Source organism: Portunus trituberculatus, chromosome 20, assembly GCF_017591435.1.
Source record: "Portunus trituberculatus isolate SZX2019 chromosome 20, ASM1759143v1, whole genome shotgun sequence".
NCBI classification, from domain to species: domain Eukaryota; kingdom Metazoa; phylum Arthropoda; class Malacostraca; order Decapoda; family Portunidae; genus Portunus; species Portunus trituberculatus.
In genome coordinates, this window is record NC_059274.1 from 5,415,701 (window position 1) to 5,434,548 (window position 18,848).

Consider the following 18,848-nt stretch of genomic DNA (forward strand, 5'->3'; position numbering starts at 1 on the left):
ATGAATATTAAGACTGGCTTAAACGTTCTATTTCCTTTTGTTCTCGGGGATTTCATAGTGTGTGTGTGTGTGTGTGTGTGTGTGTGTGTGTGTGAGAGAGAGAGAGAGAGAGAGAGAGAGATTACCACGTTGGAAGTTATTTGATAATTTGTGATTTATGGTAATAGTGAGAGTTGCAAATAAGTAGTTCATGTAAGTAAGGGCCGTTGCGAAGACTTCTCCGTTCCTTGTTATGGTCGTTTTGTTTACATACAAGTAGGACAGTGAGCGATAAAAACAGAACAGGCAATTCAGAAGAATCACTGAGGGTCCGAGTGAGCAATGTGACTTTACCATGAGGGGGAATGTAATACCTGTTAAGCTATAACTGTAAAAGACATTGTAACTTGTGACGCAGGTGGTGTTGTTACTGTTCCCTTTTGTCACGTGGCTGTTTGGGGTATAATTTGAGGTGTATTATGGCTAGTGACAGTGACAGCTCCGATTGTGGGCTTCTGAACCAGGCCTTGCCCACCCCAACCTTGTCAAGTAACTTCAGACCCGTCGCTGCCCCAACATCAGCAGAGGAGTATATTCAGCATGTTGTGTAAGTGTCTTCATGTTCCTCTCCTTGGTCTTGGTGTCAACAGGCAGCTTCCATGATATAGCTAGGGAATATGGAGATGAACTTAGGATAAGAATTACAAGAGGTCCAAATATGACAAAATAGACTTTTTAGGAAATATGAAATTTGATCTATTTCAGTTGCCTCCACGAATTAAATCAATACAAACTTAATCTGACCTAACCTAACCGTAAGTCAAACCAAACTTCAGGACCTAATATGTTGTAATTCTATTTCTGGAGCAATGTGTTGATTTTCAAAAGCATCAGTATTAGTCAATAATAGCCGGCTTCTCAAAAACAAAACTTCATATAGCTATGTTAAGTACATTGAGTATATATACTACCACAGTGTGTAATCATGTCATGGGTTACTGACAGACTAATAGTAAATACTAACCATTAATTTCCATTGCATATTTTGAATTATGCAATTGACAATGTTCTCATCACCTTAACAATTTACAAGCACATACAGTATCCGCAAAAAGTATAGAGCGCCCTTCCCCCTCAAAGGAAAAAAAACACAAACATAATGAGAATGTTATGAAAATAAGCAATACTAAAGTTTTAGTACTTGGTCATCTGTCCTTTAGCTTTAATGACCATTTGTAGACATTTTGGCATTGAATCAGATAGGTTTCTGAAGTAATCCAGCTCCATTTCTGTGGTCCACATTTTCAAAATCTCGTGGGAGAGCCGTGGTACAGATGATGTGTTGCAGGTTGAGAGCCGATTTTTCATATAATTCCAACAATTCTCAATTGGATTTAAGTCAGGAGAGTTACCTGGCCATTCAATAAGCTCAATATTATGATCAGACATCCATTTAATAACTTTTTTGCCTTGTGACGTGGTGCATTATCCTGCAAAAAAATTCTCACATCCATGAATTTCATAAAAAGGCAACATATGGTCATCTAGCACTTTGATATAGTTGTCAGCTCTCATTGTCACGTTTTTTGGAAGGTAAAACAACTGTGCACGACCCCTTGTACCACTAAATGAACCCCACACCATCACACTGTCAGGATGCTTCACTGTTTTGCAGGTGTACTGAGGAGAGCAACGATTGGAATTCTTGGGATGTCTGATCCTCCTTGGCCGTGGTCTTACACATTTGAAGGTACTTTCGTCACTGAAAAGGATCTTCCTCCACTGTTCAGCAGTCCAGTCTTTGTATTTGCATGCAAACACAAGTCTTTTCTTCACCATTGATGGTGTGAGGAGTGGTTTGGCAGCAGGCTTATACGTGGGTAGGCCAAGCTCCTTCTGCAACCGATGTTGTATGGTTCGTTCTGACACTCCTTGCAGCAAAGTCGGATGGCTTCTTTTGAGTTCACCTGCTGTAATCTCTGGATTATTGAGTGTTTCACGTTGTAGGATGTTGTCAGTACACTTAGAGGTCTTTCTAGGCCTTCCAGGGACAGGTTTTCGAGGTGGTACGACATTGGGTGGGAGACCACGAGAGGTAGCGACCAGACATCGAATGGTGCTCTCACCCTGCCCTATGCGTCTTGAAATTTCTTTCGTCGACACATTTTCAGTCTTCCAGGCCAAAATACGAGCCTTTTCCTCTCCACTAAGGTTAGTAGGAACCATCAGGATGAATGTCTCCTAAAACTGCAGCGCCACAAAGCGTAACAATGAAAATAGGGGGTAGGAGGCAGGAGCAAAATGTAACATAAATTCCCTTCATAAGAGCTCGATGAGCACTAAGGCTGGAAAACACAAGCTGAGTGTGCTGCCAGATAGCCAGCTGAGTTGCCAAATGTGAAATTATAACAACCAGATGCCTGACAGCGGCGGAAAACGCAACAAGTTCAGAGCGCTTTTTAGCATCAATTTCAATGGAGAGCGCTCTATACTTTTTGCGGATACTATAGTTAAAGTTTTTCTTTTTTTCAGGTGGGAGGCTCGGCAGTGTAAGGCTGTAGTGACAGTGGACTTGGAGGAACACAAACTCAATAAACCCATTGCTGTTGTGCAGGTGAGAAAGCCATTGGTAAAAATATTACACCTGGCTCTGTGTTTCAGAACAAGCTTGATTCTTTTTGCTCAAAATGTGATTCTTTTTCTAAAGGAGATGATATTTTTCTGTGTAAACCCATAGAAAATAGTTATTTACTTAAATTTGTCATCACATTAACAAATTTAAAGAAAGTGCATATTTTTAAAGTCTGCACTTAGAATAAAAATATCAGCCTAGTGTCATGTCAGCTACAGTACATTATTGGTTTTGTGCATTAAGGTAATTTGAAAAAGACAAAATTAAGTGTTTGCACAATATTAAAACTATCTTTGCTACTTCCATAACAGTGGAAAAGTAAAAAGAATAAGATTTAGACCATATTAGGCCAATTATTTTAATTGTCTATGAAAAAATAGTCCTCAGATATAATTATGTAGAATGTGTAGTATTCATTCCTACAAGATCATCATATAGATTGTGGGAATGTATGAGAGGAATGATACCTATAGAAAATCATTTTCTACATTAGAAGCAAGTCAAGGCTACAGCACCCAAGGGCTTCACTCCTTCTCTGGAGAGTCAGCAAAACCTCATGGCATCATTTTCCAAGCTGCGAGCACACATTGCAACTCTCCGAGCCTCTGGAAAAATACCTAGACCTCCTATTGTTCTGGTGAGTGTGAACCCAGTTTAAAATGAGATTGTCTATACACATTTATCCATATTATCACTAATATTGTTTTGTTTTGGCCATCCATTCTGGTAATAACTTAAAACATTGTGTTTTCACAGCCTGGCATCAAGAAGAGAGAGGAGTGGTGCAAACTGTGCTTTGGCAATAGTTTTCAGTTAGCTCTTCTGAAGCAGTCCAGCCAGGACTCCATGCAGCCACAGCTAATTGAAGGCCAACAGCCCTTGCTTAGCATACTTCTTAACATTAAGCAGGTTAGTTAGAAAAGTTAAAAAGATGAACAATTAGCATTTGTTGATTTACTATCAAAAGGATTATTAATTTGTTGTCTGTAATTCTTCTTTTACTTTTTATTGCATTCTACTTTTCAACAGAAAGGGATTGAGAATCTGCTTGAGTGGCATGCCCAGTGGCTAGAGGTCCTTGGATTCTCAGAGGCTCAGGGGCGATGGTTCTATGCATTGCTAGCTTGTCTGGAGAAGCCCCTCACACCAGAGACTTGCTCACAAATCAGACACATTGCTATGATGTGTGCCAAGATCAGAGCTTCCTTAGTAAGGGCTTCCCTTTCTTATTCACTTAATAGAGATTGATTAAAAAGTTATGCATTTCTCCTTAATATCATCAAATTGCATCCTGTGCTTGAATCCAAATTAATATCTCATACCTTATATTTATCTTGCAGGAAACGGCAGACCATCCTCACCTCTCCCAGCTCAACGTGATCATTTGCATAGTGGCTCGTTACTTTTGTCAAGAGGACCTTGTTGACCATTAGCCATTGCCTGGTTGTCATCTTTCAGACACTAGTATTTTATTGCAGAAATAATCAATGCGAACAGTATTGTGGGTATAAATGATATTCTACTCTGGTAAGCCTCTCTCTCACCCATGATTTGTTGATTGAAAGAAGTGTGATGGTAAAACAATGGTGTAATATTCTTTGGACATTGTTCTAAGAGTAAGGAAGGCGTCATATTGAGTGGGGTCTTTTCTGTAATCAGACAAGTTAAGGGAGTACTACATGTGAGGTTTCCATGAAAGACCACTTCAGATGCAAAGATTCCTCAGACTGAATCAATTCAGATAAACGAAACTTTGAATGGCAATTTGCCTAACCACTTGAAGATCTACAAACACTGCAGGAGATGCTTAAGACTTTATATTGTATTTAGATATATACATCAATAAAAGTGAGTTTGGAACAACATGTCTTGATATGGAAATGCAAACCCACAGCTCAAGGTTGGTATGTCTTGTTTTAGCAAATCACAGCTACACCACTCACCTTCATTCCTCTTCAGTGAAGAAGTAAGCAAAGGAAGTATGTAATTTTAAGAGCATACACACATTGCATTTTAGAGAATCTTCTGTTTTGTAAGTAAAGAAAAAGCTCACGGAAATTTATCTTAGTCAGCCTTTTAAATTGACAATTTATCTCTCTCTCTCTCTCTCTCTCTCTCTCTCTCTCTCTCTCTCTCTCTCTCTCTCTCTTTAAACCTAAATCCTATTATGACGCACTTTAAAAAAAAAGAAAAGGTGATTGTGTGTTGTATATGGAAAATAGGAAGGTATAAACCAGGATCGGTGGTCTGGCACTTCTCCCCACTCACCAGCGTTTGACATTCGTATTTTTAGACCTTCCGAAATTTTATCTTTGGAAACTTGTAATGAAGGTTATGATAATCTCCGGAGGTTACGGTTATTTACCATATAATCAGTTACAGCTAGGAAATATGAGGCTGGGAGTCCAGATCCAAGCTACCGTACATGTCCATAGAGCTATTTATACCTTGAAGGGCAGCGAAAATAGTCGACACAATATAAATATTGGATATTGGTTTAGGTATGGCTAAAATGCTCACACTGGTCTTTACATTTATTTAAATGCCAACCTCGCTGACATGGCCCTTTAAAAAGGGGTTAGGGTGGTACCGTACTACCATTGAGAGTCTGGTGGGGGTATACACATAAATAGGATCAAATGAAAGACTAGGCTTGTCTTTTTTCTCTCTTTTTTAACTTTTCTGGAAGAGTACTCTTAAGAAAGATCCCTGAGTGAAAAACAGCATACCAGTAAACGCGAATAACGATGCATTATAAAGTTAATTTTTCCAGTGTTGGCACCTCTGGCTGCGGGCTCCGCGCCACCGCTCCCGCCACTCTGTTTTCCCGCCAAGTTTCATTTGTGGTGGTCCCCAGCAGCTGTTGCATGCCGCTTTGCCCTGTCTTCTTTGAAGTTTTCTCTCTGCTGCTGCCTGCTTGTATTTATCCTTCTGTCAGCAACACACGAGGTAAGAGGGTGTAGTGACGTTGACATTTACTGCTCATGTGTTTGTGTATTTCATGTCGGGAGGAGCAGCAGGAAAAGAAGACTGCGAGTGTTTACAGTGGGGCAGGCAGGACCATTCAGGACGCCAGGGAGGCCCCTCGTAGATAGTTTTGTTTGCAGTGTAGTGATCTTCTGGGCTCGTTGTATACTAACCCGTAGCTCATTGAGGAACAAAAAAAAAAACTGAATTCATTAGGAAGGTGGATGGTGGGTTTGGGCCTGAAGAGCCGTGGAAGGTCTTGTGGGTGCCATGATTGTCGTCCTCGAGGCACTTAACATAACATAGATAATAGGATAACAAAGGGCCCATCCTGTATCAGTCGCACAGCGACCTCGTCATCAGTACGTAAAGATACACTTACAAGTACACAATACATTATATACTAATTTTAAATATTTGGCCCATTAACAGGGCCAAGTCCTGCAGCGAAATAAATTTAAGTGCTTATCTAATCTGTTTTTAAACATTGTCAAACTAGTGCTATTTACAACCCTCTCTGGCAATGCATTCCAGAAGTCTACCACCCTATGACTAAAGAAATATTTTCTTATATCTAACCTGCAGCCTTGCTTTCTAATCTTCCTGCCATGATTTCTAGTACTTCCCTCCTCTAAGATAAAGAAAGATCTCACATCTATGTAGTTTGTATCTGAGAACATTTTAAATAACTCTATCATATCCCCTCTTATACATAACCTCTCAAATGAAAACATGTTTAATTCCTTTAATCTATCTCTATACTCCAGAGGCACTTTAATGCTGGTATCATCCTAGTTGCTCTACTCTGAACTGCTTCTAACATGTTGATATCCTACCTATAATGGGGTGACCAGGCCTGTATGCAATACTTTAAATGGGGCCTAACATAGGAATTATATAAGCTAGGCACCACTTCCTTACTTTTATAACTAACATTTCTATTTATAAAACCCAGGATCCTATTTGCCCTATTTCTTGCTTCTAAACATTGCTTTGAAAATTTCATAGTCCTGTCTATCACTACTCCTAAATCCTTTCCCTCCTCTACTGCCTCTAGCCAACATCCCTCCATCTCATAGCTAAAGTTTATGTTGTCTACCTAAATGCATAACCTGACACTTTTTAGAATTAAACTCCATCTGCCACCTGTCTGCCCATGCTATCAGCCTGTCCAGGTCTTGTTGTATTCTGTAATTGTCCTTTTCACCCTGTACTGCACATGCTATCTTAGTATCATCTGCAAACTTTGATACTTTGCTACTAATTCCTATATCTAAATCATTAATGTACACCAAGAAAAGAAGAGGTCCTATAGTCTTTCCACTCTATGAAGTCCGTTCAGGGTGGGGTAGGTATGGTCGTTTACAACTAGCCATGCTGCCAAATCAACTGTCGTACATGTGTCTCTCTTATTTATCATCCATGTGCTGTTTGAAAGTGATATTTTATGTATTGCATGTATAGTAAAGGAAGTTACATAGTACAATGAGTGTCTATGTTTATGATGATAACGACGATTTGTATAAATTCTATGGCATGTGGCAGCGTTTTTTTCCCATGTTGCCACGTTGGTGGTGGTGGTGGTGGTGTCCCCTTTCATCTCTCTGCTGGGTCAAGTCAGGCCAGGCCAGAGTTGCCAGGTTGGAGTATATATATATATATATATATATATATATATATATATATATATATATATATATAGTTTCCGCCAATATATATATATATAAACACACACACACACACTACTATGGAAGTTAGAGGAGAAGGGTGGCTTAAAAGGAAGCACATTGAGATGGATGAAGAATTACTTAAGGGGGAGAGAAATAAGGACGATAGTTAAAGATATGAAGTCCAAGTGGAGAACAGTAGACAGCGGAGTGCCACAGGGGTCAGTATTGGCACCAATACTTTTTCTCGTATATATAAATGACATGCCAGAGGGAGTGAACAGCTACATAAATCTGTTTGCGGACGATGCGAAACTGTGCAGAGTCATTAAACAAAAAGAGGATTGTGAAATACTACAGGAAGACTTAAACAAGATCTGGAAATAGAGCAAAAAATGGGAGATGGAATTCAATGTGGACAAAAGCCATGTCATGGAAATGGGAAAAAGTGAAAGACGACCAGTGGGAATCTATAAGATGGGAGATGGATTAACTCTTGCATTAGAGAGTTGACAGAATAGGGATGAGAGGAAGAAGAAAGCCTTGTGCAGCGTGGCCGCAGGAGGAAGGGAGGCATGCAGTTAGCAAGATCAGTAGAACAGTTACCATGAAAATAGCAATAAAATATAGAAAGGGATGCAACATTTCGGCGGTGAGAAAGAGACTGAAGACGGTTAGTCAGAGGAGGGGAGTTGATGAGACAAAGAGCTTTCGATTCCACCCTATCAAGCAAAGCTGTGTGACTGGAACCCCCCCCAAACATGCGAAGAGTACTCCATACAGGGATGGATAAGGCCCTTATACAGAGTAAGCAGTTGGAGGGGCGAGAAAAACTGTCGGAGACGCCTCAGAACACCTAACTTCATAGAAGCTGTTTTAGCAAGAGATGAGATGTGAAGTTTCCAGTTAAGATCATGAGTAAGGAACAGACCGAGGATATTCATTGTGGAAGAGGAGACAGTTGAGTGTCATTGAAGAAGAGGGATAGTTGTCTGGAAGGTTGTGTCGAGTTGATAGATGGAGGAATTGAGTTTTGAGGCATTGAAAACTACTAGATTTTCTCTGCCCCAATCGGAAATCTTAGAAAGATCGGAAGTCAGGCGTTCCGTGGCGTCCCGCGTGATCTGTTGATTTCCTGAAGGGTTGGTCGTCTCTGAAAGAATGTGGAAAGATGTAGGGTGGTATCATCAGCGTAGGAGTGGATAGAGCAAGAAGTTTGGTTAAGAAGGTCATTAATGAATAATAGAAAGAGTGGGTGACAGGACAGAACCTTGAGGAACACCACTATTGATAGATTTAGGAGAAGAACAGTAGCCGTCTACCACAGCAGCAATAGAGCGGTCGGAAGGGAAACTTGAGATAAATTTGCAGAGAGAAGAATAGAAGTCATAGGAGGGCAGTTTTGAAATCAAAGCTTTATGCCAGACTCTATCAAAAGCTTTTGATATGTCTAACGCTACAGCAAAAGTTTCACCGAAATCTCTAAAAGAGGATGACCAAGACTCAGTAAGGAAAGCCAGATCACCAGCCATACTGGCGATCAGACAGAAGATTGTGAAGTGACAGATGTTTGAGAATCTTCTTATTCAGGATAGATTCAAAAACTTTAGACAAGCAAGAGATTAAAGCTATAGGATGGTAGTTTGAGGGGTTAGAACGGTCACCCTTTTTAGGAACAGGCTGAATGTAGGCGAACTTCCAGCAGGAAGGAAAGGTAGAAGTCGATAGACAAAGTTGGAAGAGTTTGGCCAGGCAAGGTGCAAGCACAGAAGCACAGTTTTTGAGAACAATAGGAGGGACTCCATAAGGCTTCCAAGGGTTTAGGCCAGCGAGGGCATGGAAAACATCATTACGAAGAATTTTGATTGTAGACATGAAATAGTCAGAGGGAGGAGGAGAGGGAGGGACATGCCCAGAATCGTCCAAGGTGGAGTTGTGAGCAAAGGTTTGAGAAAAGAGTTCAGCTTTAGAGACAGAAGAGATGGCAGTGGTGCCATCAGGATGAAATAAAGGAGGGAAAGATGAAGAAGTGAAGTTATTTCAGATGTTTTTGGCTAGGTACCAGAAGTCACGAGGAGAATTTGAGTTTGAAAGATTTTGACACTTCCTATTTATGAAAGAGTTTGGCAAGTTGAAGAACAGACTTGGCATGATTCCAGGCAGAGATATAAAGTGCATGAGATTCAGGAGATGGAAGGCTCAAGTACCTTTTGTGGGCAACCTCTCTATCATGTATAGCACGAGAACAGGCTGAGTTAAACCAAGGTTTAGATTGAGAAAAAGAATGAGGAATGTACGCCTCCATGCCAGATACTAACACCTCTGTTATGCGTTCAGCACAAAGAGATGGGTCTCTGACACGGAAGCAATAATCATTCCAGGAAAATCAGCATAATACCTCCTCAGGTCCCCCAACTGGCAGAGGCAAAACGCCAGAGGCACCTTCGCTTTGGGGATCCTGCGGAGGATTGGAAAAATAGGACAAGATACAGAAATGAGATTGTGATCGGAGGAGCCCAACGGAGATGAAAGGGTGACAGCATAAGCAGAAGGGTTAGAGGTGAGGAAGAGATCAAGAATGTTGGGCGTGTCTCCAAGACGGTCAGGAATACGAGTAGGGTGTTGCACCAGTTGCTCTAGGTCATGGAGGATAGCAAAGTTGAAGGCTAGTTCACCAGGGTGGTCAGTGAAGGAGAGGAAAGCCAAAGCTGGTGGTGAACATTGAAATCTCCAAGAATGGAAATCTCAGCGAAAGGGTAGAGGGACAGAATGTGCTCCACTTTAGAAGTTAAGTAGTCGAAGAAATTACTATAGTCAGAAGAGTTAGGGAGAGATAAACAGCACAGATGAATTTAGTTTGAGAGTGACTGTTAAGTCGTAGCCAGATGGTGGAAAATTCGGAAGACTCAAGAGCGTGGGCACGAGAGCAAGTTAAGTCGTTGCGTACATAGACGCAACATCCAGCTTTGGAATGAAAATGAGAATAGAGAAAGTAGGAGGGAACAGAGAAGGGGCTACTGTCAGTTGCCTCAGACAGCTGTGTTTCGGTGAGGAAAAGAAGATGAGGTTTAGTAGAGGAGAGGTGGTGTTCCACAGATTGAAAATTAGATCTAAGACTGCAGATGTTGCAGAAGTTAATGTAGAAAAAGTTGAGGGAGGTGTCAAGGCATTTGTGGTCTTCAACAGGAGAGGTGTCCGACCTGGGGACATTTTTGGTCCCCTCCCCAGAGGGGGACTCCGAGGCGTTGTTTATTTCGGGTCCCATTTTTCTTTTAAATTTTGATTTGGAGTGAAGGGTGTATGTGTGGTAAGTGCATGTAGTTTTGTGTGAAGGAGAGCTGTCTATAGAGGGTAGGCTGTGACTACCCCCTTGAGTTGTGAGACACAAAGGGAAACATTCAACGAGATCACAACTAGCTTTAATGGAAGGTTCACAGCACCTCCTGAACTAGTGCTATTAGATCTCACTGGGAGTAAGTTATTGTTTCAGTAGGTGTCTACTACCTCCTCCAATCTACCATAAGGTTGTCTACATCTGCTGACTGGTTAGGTGGTCTATAAAAAGCTCCTACTCTAATAACCTTACTTTTGTTTACTCTAACATCTAGCCATAAGGATTCTACTCTGTTATCTACCTTAATACCATTAACCTGACTGGAAATGAAGGATTTTTTTTACATAAATAACTACTCCTCAAATCTAAGAGCTGACAGAACCACTCCCAACTTTTAAAAGAGGTTGTATGATATGTTCCATGGCCCGTCTTGAAGTTGCTAGCTTTATATAATATTACTGAGGTATAAATTTATTGTTTAAGGTAGAATTCTTTGACTTCATGGTAATGTCCTGATGTACACGTCCCTCCAGCTCTCCTCGAGTCATCGTGAGTCGTTTCTTGGCTTCCCCTTCGCAGTTCTTTCATGCAGCTAATTTGACATCACATATATGAAGCCACGCTGTTGGTCAACAAAGGAAAGAGAGAGAAGAGCAATAATAAATGGAAGGGAGGTTAAAACAGGAGATAGAAAAATGGATAACAAGTGGAGAAAATGAAAATAGAACTGGTAGAAAAAATAGATAACAAATGGAGGAAATGAAAATAAAACAAGATAGAAAAATGGATAACAAAGAGGAATAGTAGGAAATGGAATGAAAATATGATGAATAATGGAATAGGAGGAAGTGATAATGGATAACTAATAGGGGAAGAGAATAACAAATAAGGGAATAGGACGAAATTGAAATGAGGATATGGCAACCAATAAAGGAACAGGAGGAAATTGTAATAAAACAGCATATTGAAAATGGATAATGATTTGGGGAAGAGGATAATGAATAAGGGAATAGGGGGAAATGAATGCAAATGATAATGAATAAGAGAATCAAAAATATGATAGGTATCTAATCAGTTGTGTGAAAGAGCTGCAAAGGGGGAGCCAGGAAGAGGAGAGTTGGAATGATGTATATATTAGGACAGTGCCGACTTCTTTACAGGGAACTTGTGGGGATGATTATATTGTTTTTACTTTACTTATGATTACTAAATTTATCATTGTATTAATTTTTATTTTAATAATATGTAATCATTCCTTGCTTCTTCAACTGGAGCTAGGAATCTTGTCAGAAAAGCAAGCAGTAGTCCAGGAATCAAACTTGGGAACATCTGCTTGCTTTGTGGCTTTATTAACCATGACAGTGCAGTGCTCTCTGATGACAAATTACACATCTGCTCCCCTTTTGGTCACCACATACCTAGACCAGGGTAATGTGTATCCTACAGATCCTGCTTACTGTGTCATGTATGGGCTAGGGTAGGGTTCATCATTATTTTCTACATGCAAACCAGGAAAATCTTTAATCGGGACTGTTCCAGCTAATCTGAACCTTATGGCTTAATGGACTTAAAATTATTACTAAACCTTCATCAGGTGTTTCTCTAATGTATATACATATTATGCATAGAGTATAACCAACTTGAAATTCACATGAATTATATATGAAATGAGGAAAAGATGGCAGGGCCGGAGCAAGCAGGAAGTCTGGTCTAACCATCCCATCAATATCACAGAAGCAGCTGATTGGCACCTCATATATATATATATATATATATATATATATATATATATATATATATATATATATATATATATATATATATATCTCTCTCTCTCTCTCTCTCTCTCTCTCTCTCTCTCTCTCTCTCTCTCTCTCTCTCTCTCTCTCTCTCTCTCTCTCTCTCTCTCTCTCTCTCTCTCTCTCTCTCTCTCTCTCTCAAGTTACCAACCAACCAAGATGGGTTAAATTTCAGGACTATCCCAGCTTATCCAGGACATAATAGGTAACTCTAGGCTAGAAATGCTCCCCAACAAGCAAACACTATATGGAGATCAGACCTATAATGGGACCATTATATCAGTAAGCAGTTATTGACTTGGCTATTGTTGGGTCAGGTCACTTGGGGTTTAGGGTGGTAATAGTGCAGAGAGGTAGGCTTACCCTTAGTACCAAGTTAGTCTGTTTCCACTTTAGTACTTTATGCTTGCCAGGTAATTTTGTTGCCTTGTAACCTCAGTATCCTGTGGTAATGATTCAGATTTAAGTCATCAATATATATAACATTTATATATGTTCATTTACTTACTTAATTATTTTATTTATTTATTTATTTTTTTTTTCCAGATGCCAGCCAAACAGGAATCAATCACCTTCCCCATTCGCAAAACAAAGTCCTCAAGAAGCAAATCTGGGAAGTTAGCAGAACAGAAAGACAGAGAGGATGCCAGAAATAATGCATACAATTGTGCTGAAGTAGTTATTGATGAAACAATACTAAATGACTCAAGCTCTCAAGAGATCTCATCACTAAATCAGACAATTGGCCTGAGTCCCAGAGAAAGTGTAGTGCAAAGAAGAACCTCATCAAAAATTCAGTCCACAGTCCACAGCACTCGCAGGTCATCTCGAAAGAAGTGTCCCATAAGTTATCGTGAAACTAGTCCTAGCCCTCAGAAGAAGCAGTTTAATGTGTACAGCAAAGACACTCCAAAGAAATTAACCTATGGAGAAGAGTCATCACCAGAACGTGTCTCTACCAGTGACTATCTTGGCACATCAGTAACACCTTGCAAGAATACCAGCTCAGTCAGAAATGTTCAAACATCATCCAAAACAAGAGAATGTGTCACCAGTTATCAAGAGACAAGTTCCAGCCCAAGGCAACTACCACTGAGGAGAAATAGAAATTTGAACCAAGATGGAAATTCCACTACCCTACAGAAGTTATCCCCAGAGGCTGTCTCCCTTGGCTACAAATGCTCAAGAACCCTCAGTAGATCAGAAACACCCACTAGAAATGCCAGAAGTAGAGACAAGGATCAAGAGCACCTGACTCCAACTAAGAGAAAAGTTTTATCACCAGGTATATGTTGCTTCAGCACCATTTTGTCCATTAGTTATACCAATGCCAAGCTAGATATTATTGTCTAGACTTAAGGATATACTAATAGGCAGTGGTGTACTGGATAAGGTGGTGAGCGTGGGATCAGGCAGATGTCCACGCATAGGTTCAAATCCCACCATGTACCACTTTGAAATTTGCTATTTGTCAAGTGGTTTAAAGTTACCTGCATGTCACTATGATACCCAGGTTCTAGGTGGTTACAACAAAGATGCACTTGGGTGGTGATATGGGTACCACTATAAATAAAAATACCGCTGCCGCTAATGGGTGGAAGCTGAATAGTGCTTCCTATACATACTCTTCAAGTATACCTACAGGTGCTATAGGCCATAACATGGAAATAAAAAAAAATAGCATTCTTTAGCTCCCCAGCTCATTGTTTGATATTTCACTTTAATATTCATATTTTTCTCTCAATTTAGGATCTTTTTAGGCATAGATGGGAATAATGTTGTAGAGAATCTTTTATAGTCATCTTCAGATGCGTAAACTTTAGAATTATTATATTCATTACATTATTCATTATATTGAACAATTGTTTTTAATATTACATTGTTTCTTATTACAGATGCAGCAGATTGTTTCAGTCCTACGAAAAGGCTGGTTGTAGTCTTAAATGGAATTCCAAAGGAATATTCTGATAAACTTCCATCTATGCTTAGTCCATCATCCAATCACCAAAAGGTCCCAGAATTAACCACACCAAAGAAAACACAACTGAGCACACCACCTATTCCATCTCAGGTGAATCCATCTGGTTCATCTCTCATTCCATCTCAGATGGGTTCACATGACACTTCAGTTACCACCGGCTTACCGGTGTCAATGATAGAAAAGCCTCACTCATCCACAGTTCACTCACTGATTGGTGTGCCTCAGGCTCCAGCCCACACTGCTCAAGATTCCAAAGCTACAGAAGAGCATCATACATCTACAGGTCCTTCACTGATTGCTGTATCTCAGACTCCAGAGTGCACAGCTCATCACTTCAAAGCTGAGTGCAAAAGTCCATCACGCTCAGTTGTAAAGCGCCTTAATATGAACAGCCCTGTAAAATCTCCCATGAAACCTTTGTTGCTTGCCAGTCCGAGGAGGTCCCCTCGGAAGCTCAACAATGAAAATAAAGCTAGTCCTCAAAGAAGCTTGATGAAGGCCCTTCAGTCACCCTTGCACTCTAGCAGTCCATCTTCACTGGTGTCAAGACTCAGCCTGGCCAGTCCCCCTAGTTGCAAGAAGAATTTGGCCATGGGTCTTTTCAAACCAAATGGTATGTGGTTTAAGATCTAATACACACATGAATTACATTGAAACATGCACTGTGTGAAAGATGCAAATAATAAATTGATAGTTCTTCCTTCCTTATCCTCTCCCATGTTTGGGCACCTGAGGATCTTTGACTGACTATTTTTTTTGTTTCAGTTAGTGCATACCGTTCACTGCGGCAAAGCCTTAACACTGGCACGCCATCAGTTCTAGTGTGTCGGGAAAAGCAAGCAGATGAAATAAGAGAATTCCTTACCCACCACCTCACTCAAGGCAAACCAGGTTCCCTTTACATCTCAGGTGCTCCAGGAACTGGCAAGACAGCTTCACTGAACTCTAATCTGGAAAGCTTACAGGTGAGTTGAGCAACTTTGTTGTTTTGGTAACCATTTAAGATATAAGATGGCTTTTAGGTAATGACTGATTGAAAACACAGTTCATAGTTGATTGTGAATGACTACTTGATTTTATTTTATTCTCTTTAATTCTTGCAAAAATTCACAGGTGAAGAGAATTAAGACAGTCTTCCTGAACTGCATGACCCTCAAGACAACAGCTGCTATTTACAAAACCATCGCCTCTGAGCTAAGCCTGAGTGTGTCTTCCAGTGAGAGGGAAAACAAGAATGCAATTGAGAAGGCACTTACAATATCCAGGCACCCCATGTAAGTAGTTCAGAATGTTCCACTTCAGATGCACAAATTGTAGAAAATACCATATTCTTTCTTGGGTCTAGCTACAGACCATATACTTTTTTTGAGGTTCTGTTGCTCTCTTTCACCACCAATCACATATATGTGCTACACCATGCCCCACCCTCTACCCAGATTGAGGAAGTCTCATTAGCTTATTTTGTTTTATTTTTTTAGCCTGTTGATGTTAGATGAGGTGGACCAACTGGACAGCAAGAATCAGGAGGTGCTATATACCATCTTTGAGTGGCCAGCGCTGCCTTGTTCCTCCCTAGTGTTGGTGGGCATTGCCAACTCTCTTGACCTCACTGATCGTATCCTCCCACGTCTTCAAGCTCTGCCAAACTTCAAGCCAAAGCTGCTTCATTTCCCTCCCTACACCAAGGCAGAGATTGTCAAAATCATCACCCATAGAATAAAAGAGGTAAAGTTGTGTGAGCCTTTAGTTTTAAGGAATTAAGAATGAGAGTATAGTGGAGAAAGTCATAATAATAATCTTGTGGATCTTAGTTTTGGTCATCATATAATTTCATTTACTTTATTATTGTCATTAATGTACTGAGAGACCAGGCATTTCATTGTGAAACTTCATGAAATTATTATTTAACCTCAGGCAAATCTTGGTGAGGTGCAAGTGATTCGTCCAGCTGCTATTCAGTTGCTGGCAGGCAAGGTGGCATCCATTGCAGGGGATGTCCGGAAGGCTCTTGATGTCTGCAGGCGGGCAGTGGAGCTTTGCGAGACTCAAGCTCGCAAGCAGGCTGTGCTGAAGCCTTCCAATGGTATAGTATTTTGTTTTTGATGGAAGCATAGACATTCTCTCTCTCTCTCTTTTTTATTTATTTTTATGGAACAGCAAAATGCTTTATTTACTGTCCCTGTGCATATCCATAGTTCTATCATTCCTCTTCTAGCCTTCCCTTATATACTTTATTGATTAATCCATCCATTTGAACACATCTTTTATACCTTCAAGAATTTTGTATCAATATACCAAGCCAACCTTCATAGAGGTAGGCACTCACACATACTGTGACACCCACTAATCATTTAATTCACATCTTTAAAGAAACTAGGATTAGTTGTTAAAACCCTATTTCTTTTTCTTACAGCCAGTCCTCAAAAAGCTTCCAAGACATCGCTGGACAGTGTTGTACCAAAGATGGTAGAGATACCACAGATTCTCTCTATCTTCAATGAGGTGTATGGGTCCCGTGTGGTGTCGGCTGTAACTAACGCCCCAGAGAGCTTCTCATTACAGCAGAAAATCTTGATTTGCTGCTTGTTATTGATTCTCAAGCATGCAAGATCTAAGGATGTAACACTTGGGAAGGTATTTGATCATTCTTTATTTTAAAAAAAATATAGTTAAATATAAAAGTTCTTAAATCTATATAAAAGTTCTTAAATCTTAATGTGTTTTTAACCAGAGCTTCATTCATTATGGAGATCTGTTGAATAGACTAGTGCCAGTCCTGAAGCCATTGGCTGGTGGTCTGCAAAGAAATTTAAGAAACTGTTATTTAATGACAGATTTCTCTATGAATAAGTTGATTATGTTGACAAATAAATATATTTATCAGATGTTTCATAGTATTTGCAATTGTTATGATGATGGTTTACATTTAGAAAGGTTTCAAAGATAAATGGTCATTTGTAAGATGGTCTATGCCCACAGTGGAAATGCATTGAAAGGTCTAGCATGAAAAGTGGCTGCTTAAGTGAAGATTAGGTAGATACAGGCTGATTAAAGCTAACTCATATTGCCTCATGCATTATTGGTGTTTACATATGTAATTCATTTGAAGCAACTGACATGAACCCATTTCTTTCCAGTTTCATGAAGTTTACACACGAGTATGCAAGAAGCAACAGGTTCCAGGAATGGATCAAACCGAATTCCTTTCCCTCTGCACACTCTTGGAGTCAAGAGGAATGCTGCAAGTAAAGCGTAACAAAGAAATTCGCAGCTCAAAGGTATGAATGAACTCAGTGTTTCTTACATTACAAATTACACATTCTACCTTAATAGATGATCTTATGCCATAATTGCAATTAATTGCATTGACAAATTACTTGTTTTGTTAGCATCTGTAACAAGACAAGTTACTAGTAAGGAGAGTACAACAGTTGTTGTACTCTGTTGTAATACATTCCAGTCAAGCTGATATTGTTGGGTCCGACAGACTTGAGTTTACTTGTTCTTCATAAGGTGAAGAGATTTGTGGAGGAGGGATCATAAGTCCTGTATGCACTTCACCTTTCAGCTTGGCAGATCAATATTATTATCCACAATGAGTCAAAAAGATGGCAACTGGCAGGTGCAAGGCAAGGCTGTCCCTGGATAATTCAGGACTGCCAGGCTGGTGATGGGGTGCAGGCAGGTCCTTGACAAATCACTAAATCACCACTGGCACCAGACAAAAACAGGCTCATACCTAAGAGTTACTCTCTTGGCCAATAATACTTGGATTATACAGACATCGAGAACAGAGGATGGGGAGGCACACCATGCTTAGCCCCTCTCTCTCTCTCTCTCTCTACCTTTGTGTCACATTAGCATACTGATGAAAAGGATAATGGCAAATATTTCTTTTTAACCAACACAAACTAAGGAACTTATAGTGTATCTACTCCCAGAGTGATTTATGAAGGGATAAATGAAAGTGGCAGATGGATACCTTTTGCCTACTTTGAAATAAAGTAAATAATTCATTAGTACTAATATCTATATCCCATTTTTACCAGGTTTTGCTGCTCCTGAATGCAAGTGAAGCTGAGAATGTCCTTGGTGATCGCAGTCTCCTGGCCACCGTCCTGGAAGACAGAGAAAGCTTAGGAAAATTGTGCTCTCAACAGAAGAGGTAGTTATGCATCAGGGGGAGGAATATTCACAATCTAGAAACCAGTGTTCATGTATGCATTTTTATTTATATCATTTGAATTCATTACTATTCACTCTTATTGACTTTAGGAGACTTTTCTTGAGTATTTTATTGTTTTACTATATTTCATACCATAGATATATATCATAAGGATCAACATACACTGCTGTTCAGCTCATGAAAACCTAAGAAAAAGTTAGGTTTAGTTTAAAAAGTTTTCTTGCATCTACAAATGTTTTAAAAGTTTTCATGTATCTATAAAATGTATCAGTTTTAATTATATGTTTTTATAAATCTGAGGTA

General features: G+C 39.8%; 3 protein-coding genes across 5 annotated transcripts in view; 2 read left to right on the forward strand and 1 right to left on the reverse strand.

The window, feature by feature from the left end:
- Window positions 1-115: 115 nt before the first annotated feature.
- On the forward strand, window positions 116-4,471 carry LOC123506736 (gem-associated protein 2-like). 3 transcript variants are annotated; one of them, XM_045259012.1, is made up of 6 exons: window positions 116-586; window positions 2,512-2,593; window positions 3,105-3,248; window positions 3,368-3,520; window positions 3,641-3,820; window positions 3,952-4,471. In XM_045259012.1, exons 1-6 carry the CDS (start codon window positions 459-461, stop codon window positions 4,042-4,044), a joined length of 780 nt encoding a protein of 259 aa, XP_045114947.1. In that variant the 5' UTR covers window positions 116-458; the 3' UTR covers window positions 4,045-4,471. The 3 variants fall into 3 exon arrangements, with proteins under 3 accessions (XP_045114947.1, XP_045114948.1, XP_045114945.1); XM_045259013.1 differs by having other exon boundaries at window positions 157-192; XM_045259010.1 differs by lacking the exon at window positions 116-586 and adding an exon at window positions 1,858-2,190.
- Window positions 4,472-5,404: 933 nt separating this feature from the next.
- LOC123506737 (cell division control protein 6 homolog) lies at window positions 5,405-18,844 on the forward strand. The gene is made up of 10 exons (XM_045259014.1): window positions 5,405-5,560; window positions 12,925-13,663; window positions 14,274-14,972; window positions 15,125-15,324; window positions 15,473-15,633; window positions 15,838-16,084; window positions 16,274-16,442; window positions 16,773-16,993; window positions 17,497-17,637; window positions 18,409-18,844. Exons 2-10 carry the CDS (start codon window positions 12,925-12,927, stop codon window positions 18,526-18,528), a joined length of 2,697 nt encoding a protein of 898 aa, XP_045114949.1. The 5' UTR covers window positions 5,405-5,560; the 3' UTR covers window positions 18,529-18,844.
- Window positions 16,993-18,848, reverse strand: part of LOC123506738 (integrator complex subunit 14-like) — a 29,561-nt gene continuing 27,705 nt past the window's right edge. The window contains exons 12-13 of the mRNA XM_045259015.1: window positions 18,406-18,477; window positions 16,993-17,156 (exon numbers count right to left, since the gene is read on the reverse strand). The gene's annotated coding sequence lies outside the window, so the exon portion shown is untranslated. The remainder of the gene's footprint in view (window positions 17,157-18,405; window positions 18,478-18,848) is intronic.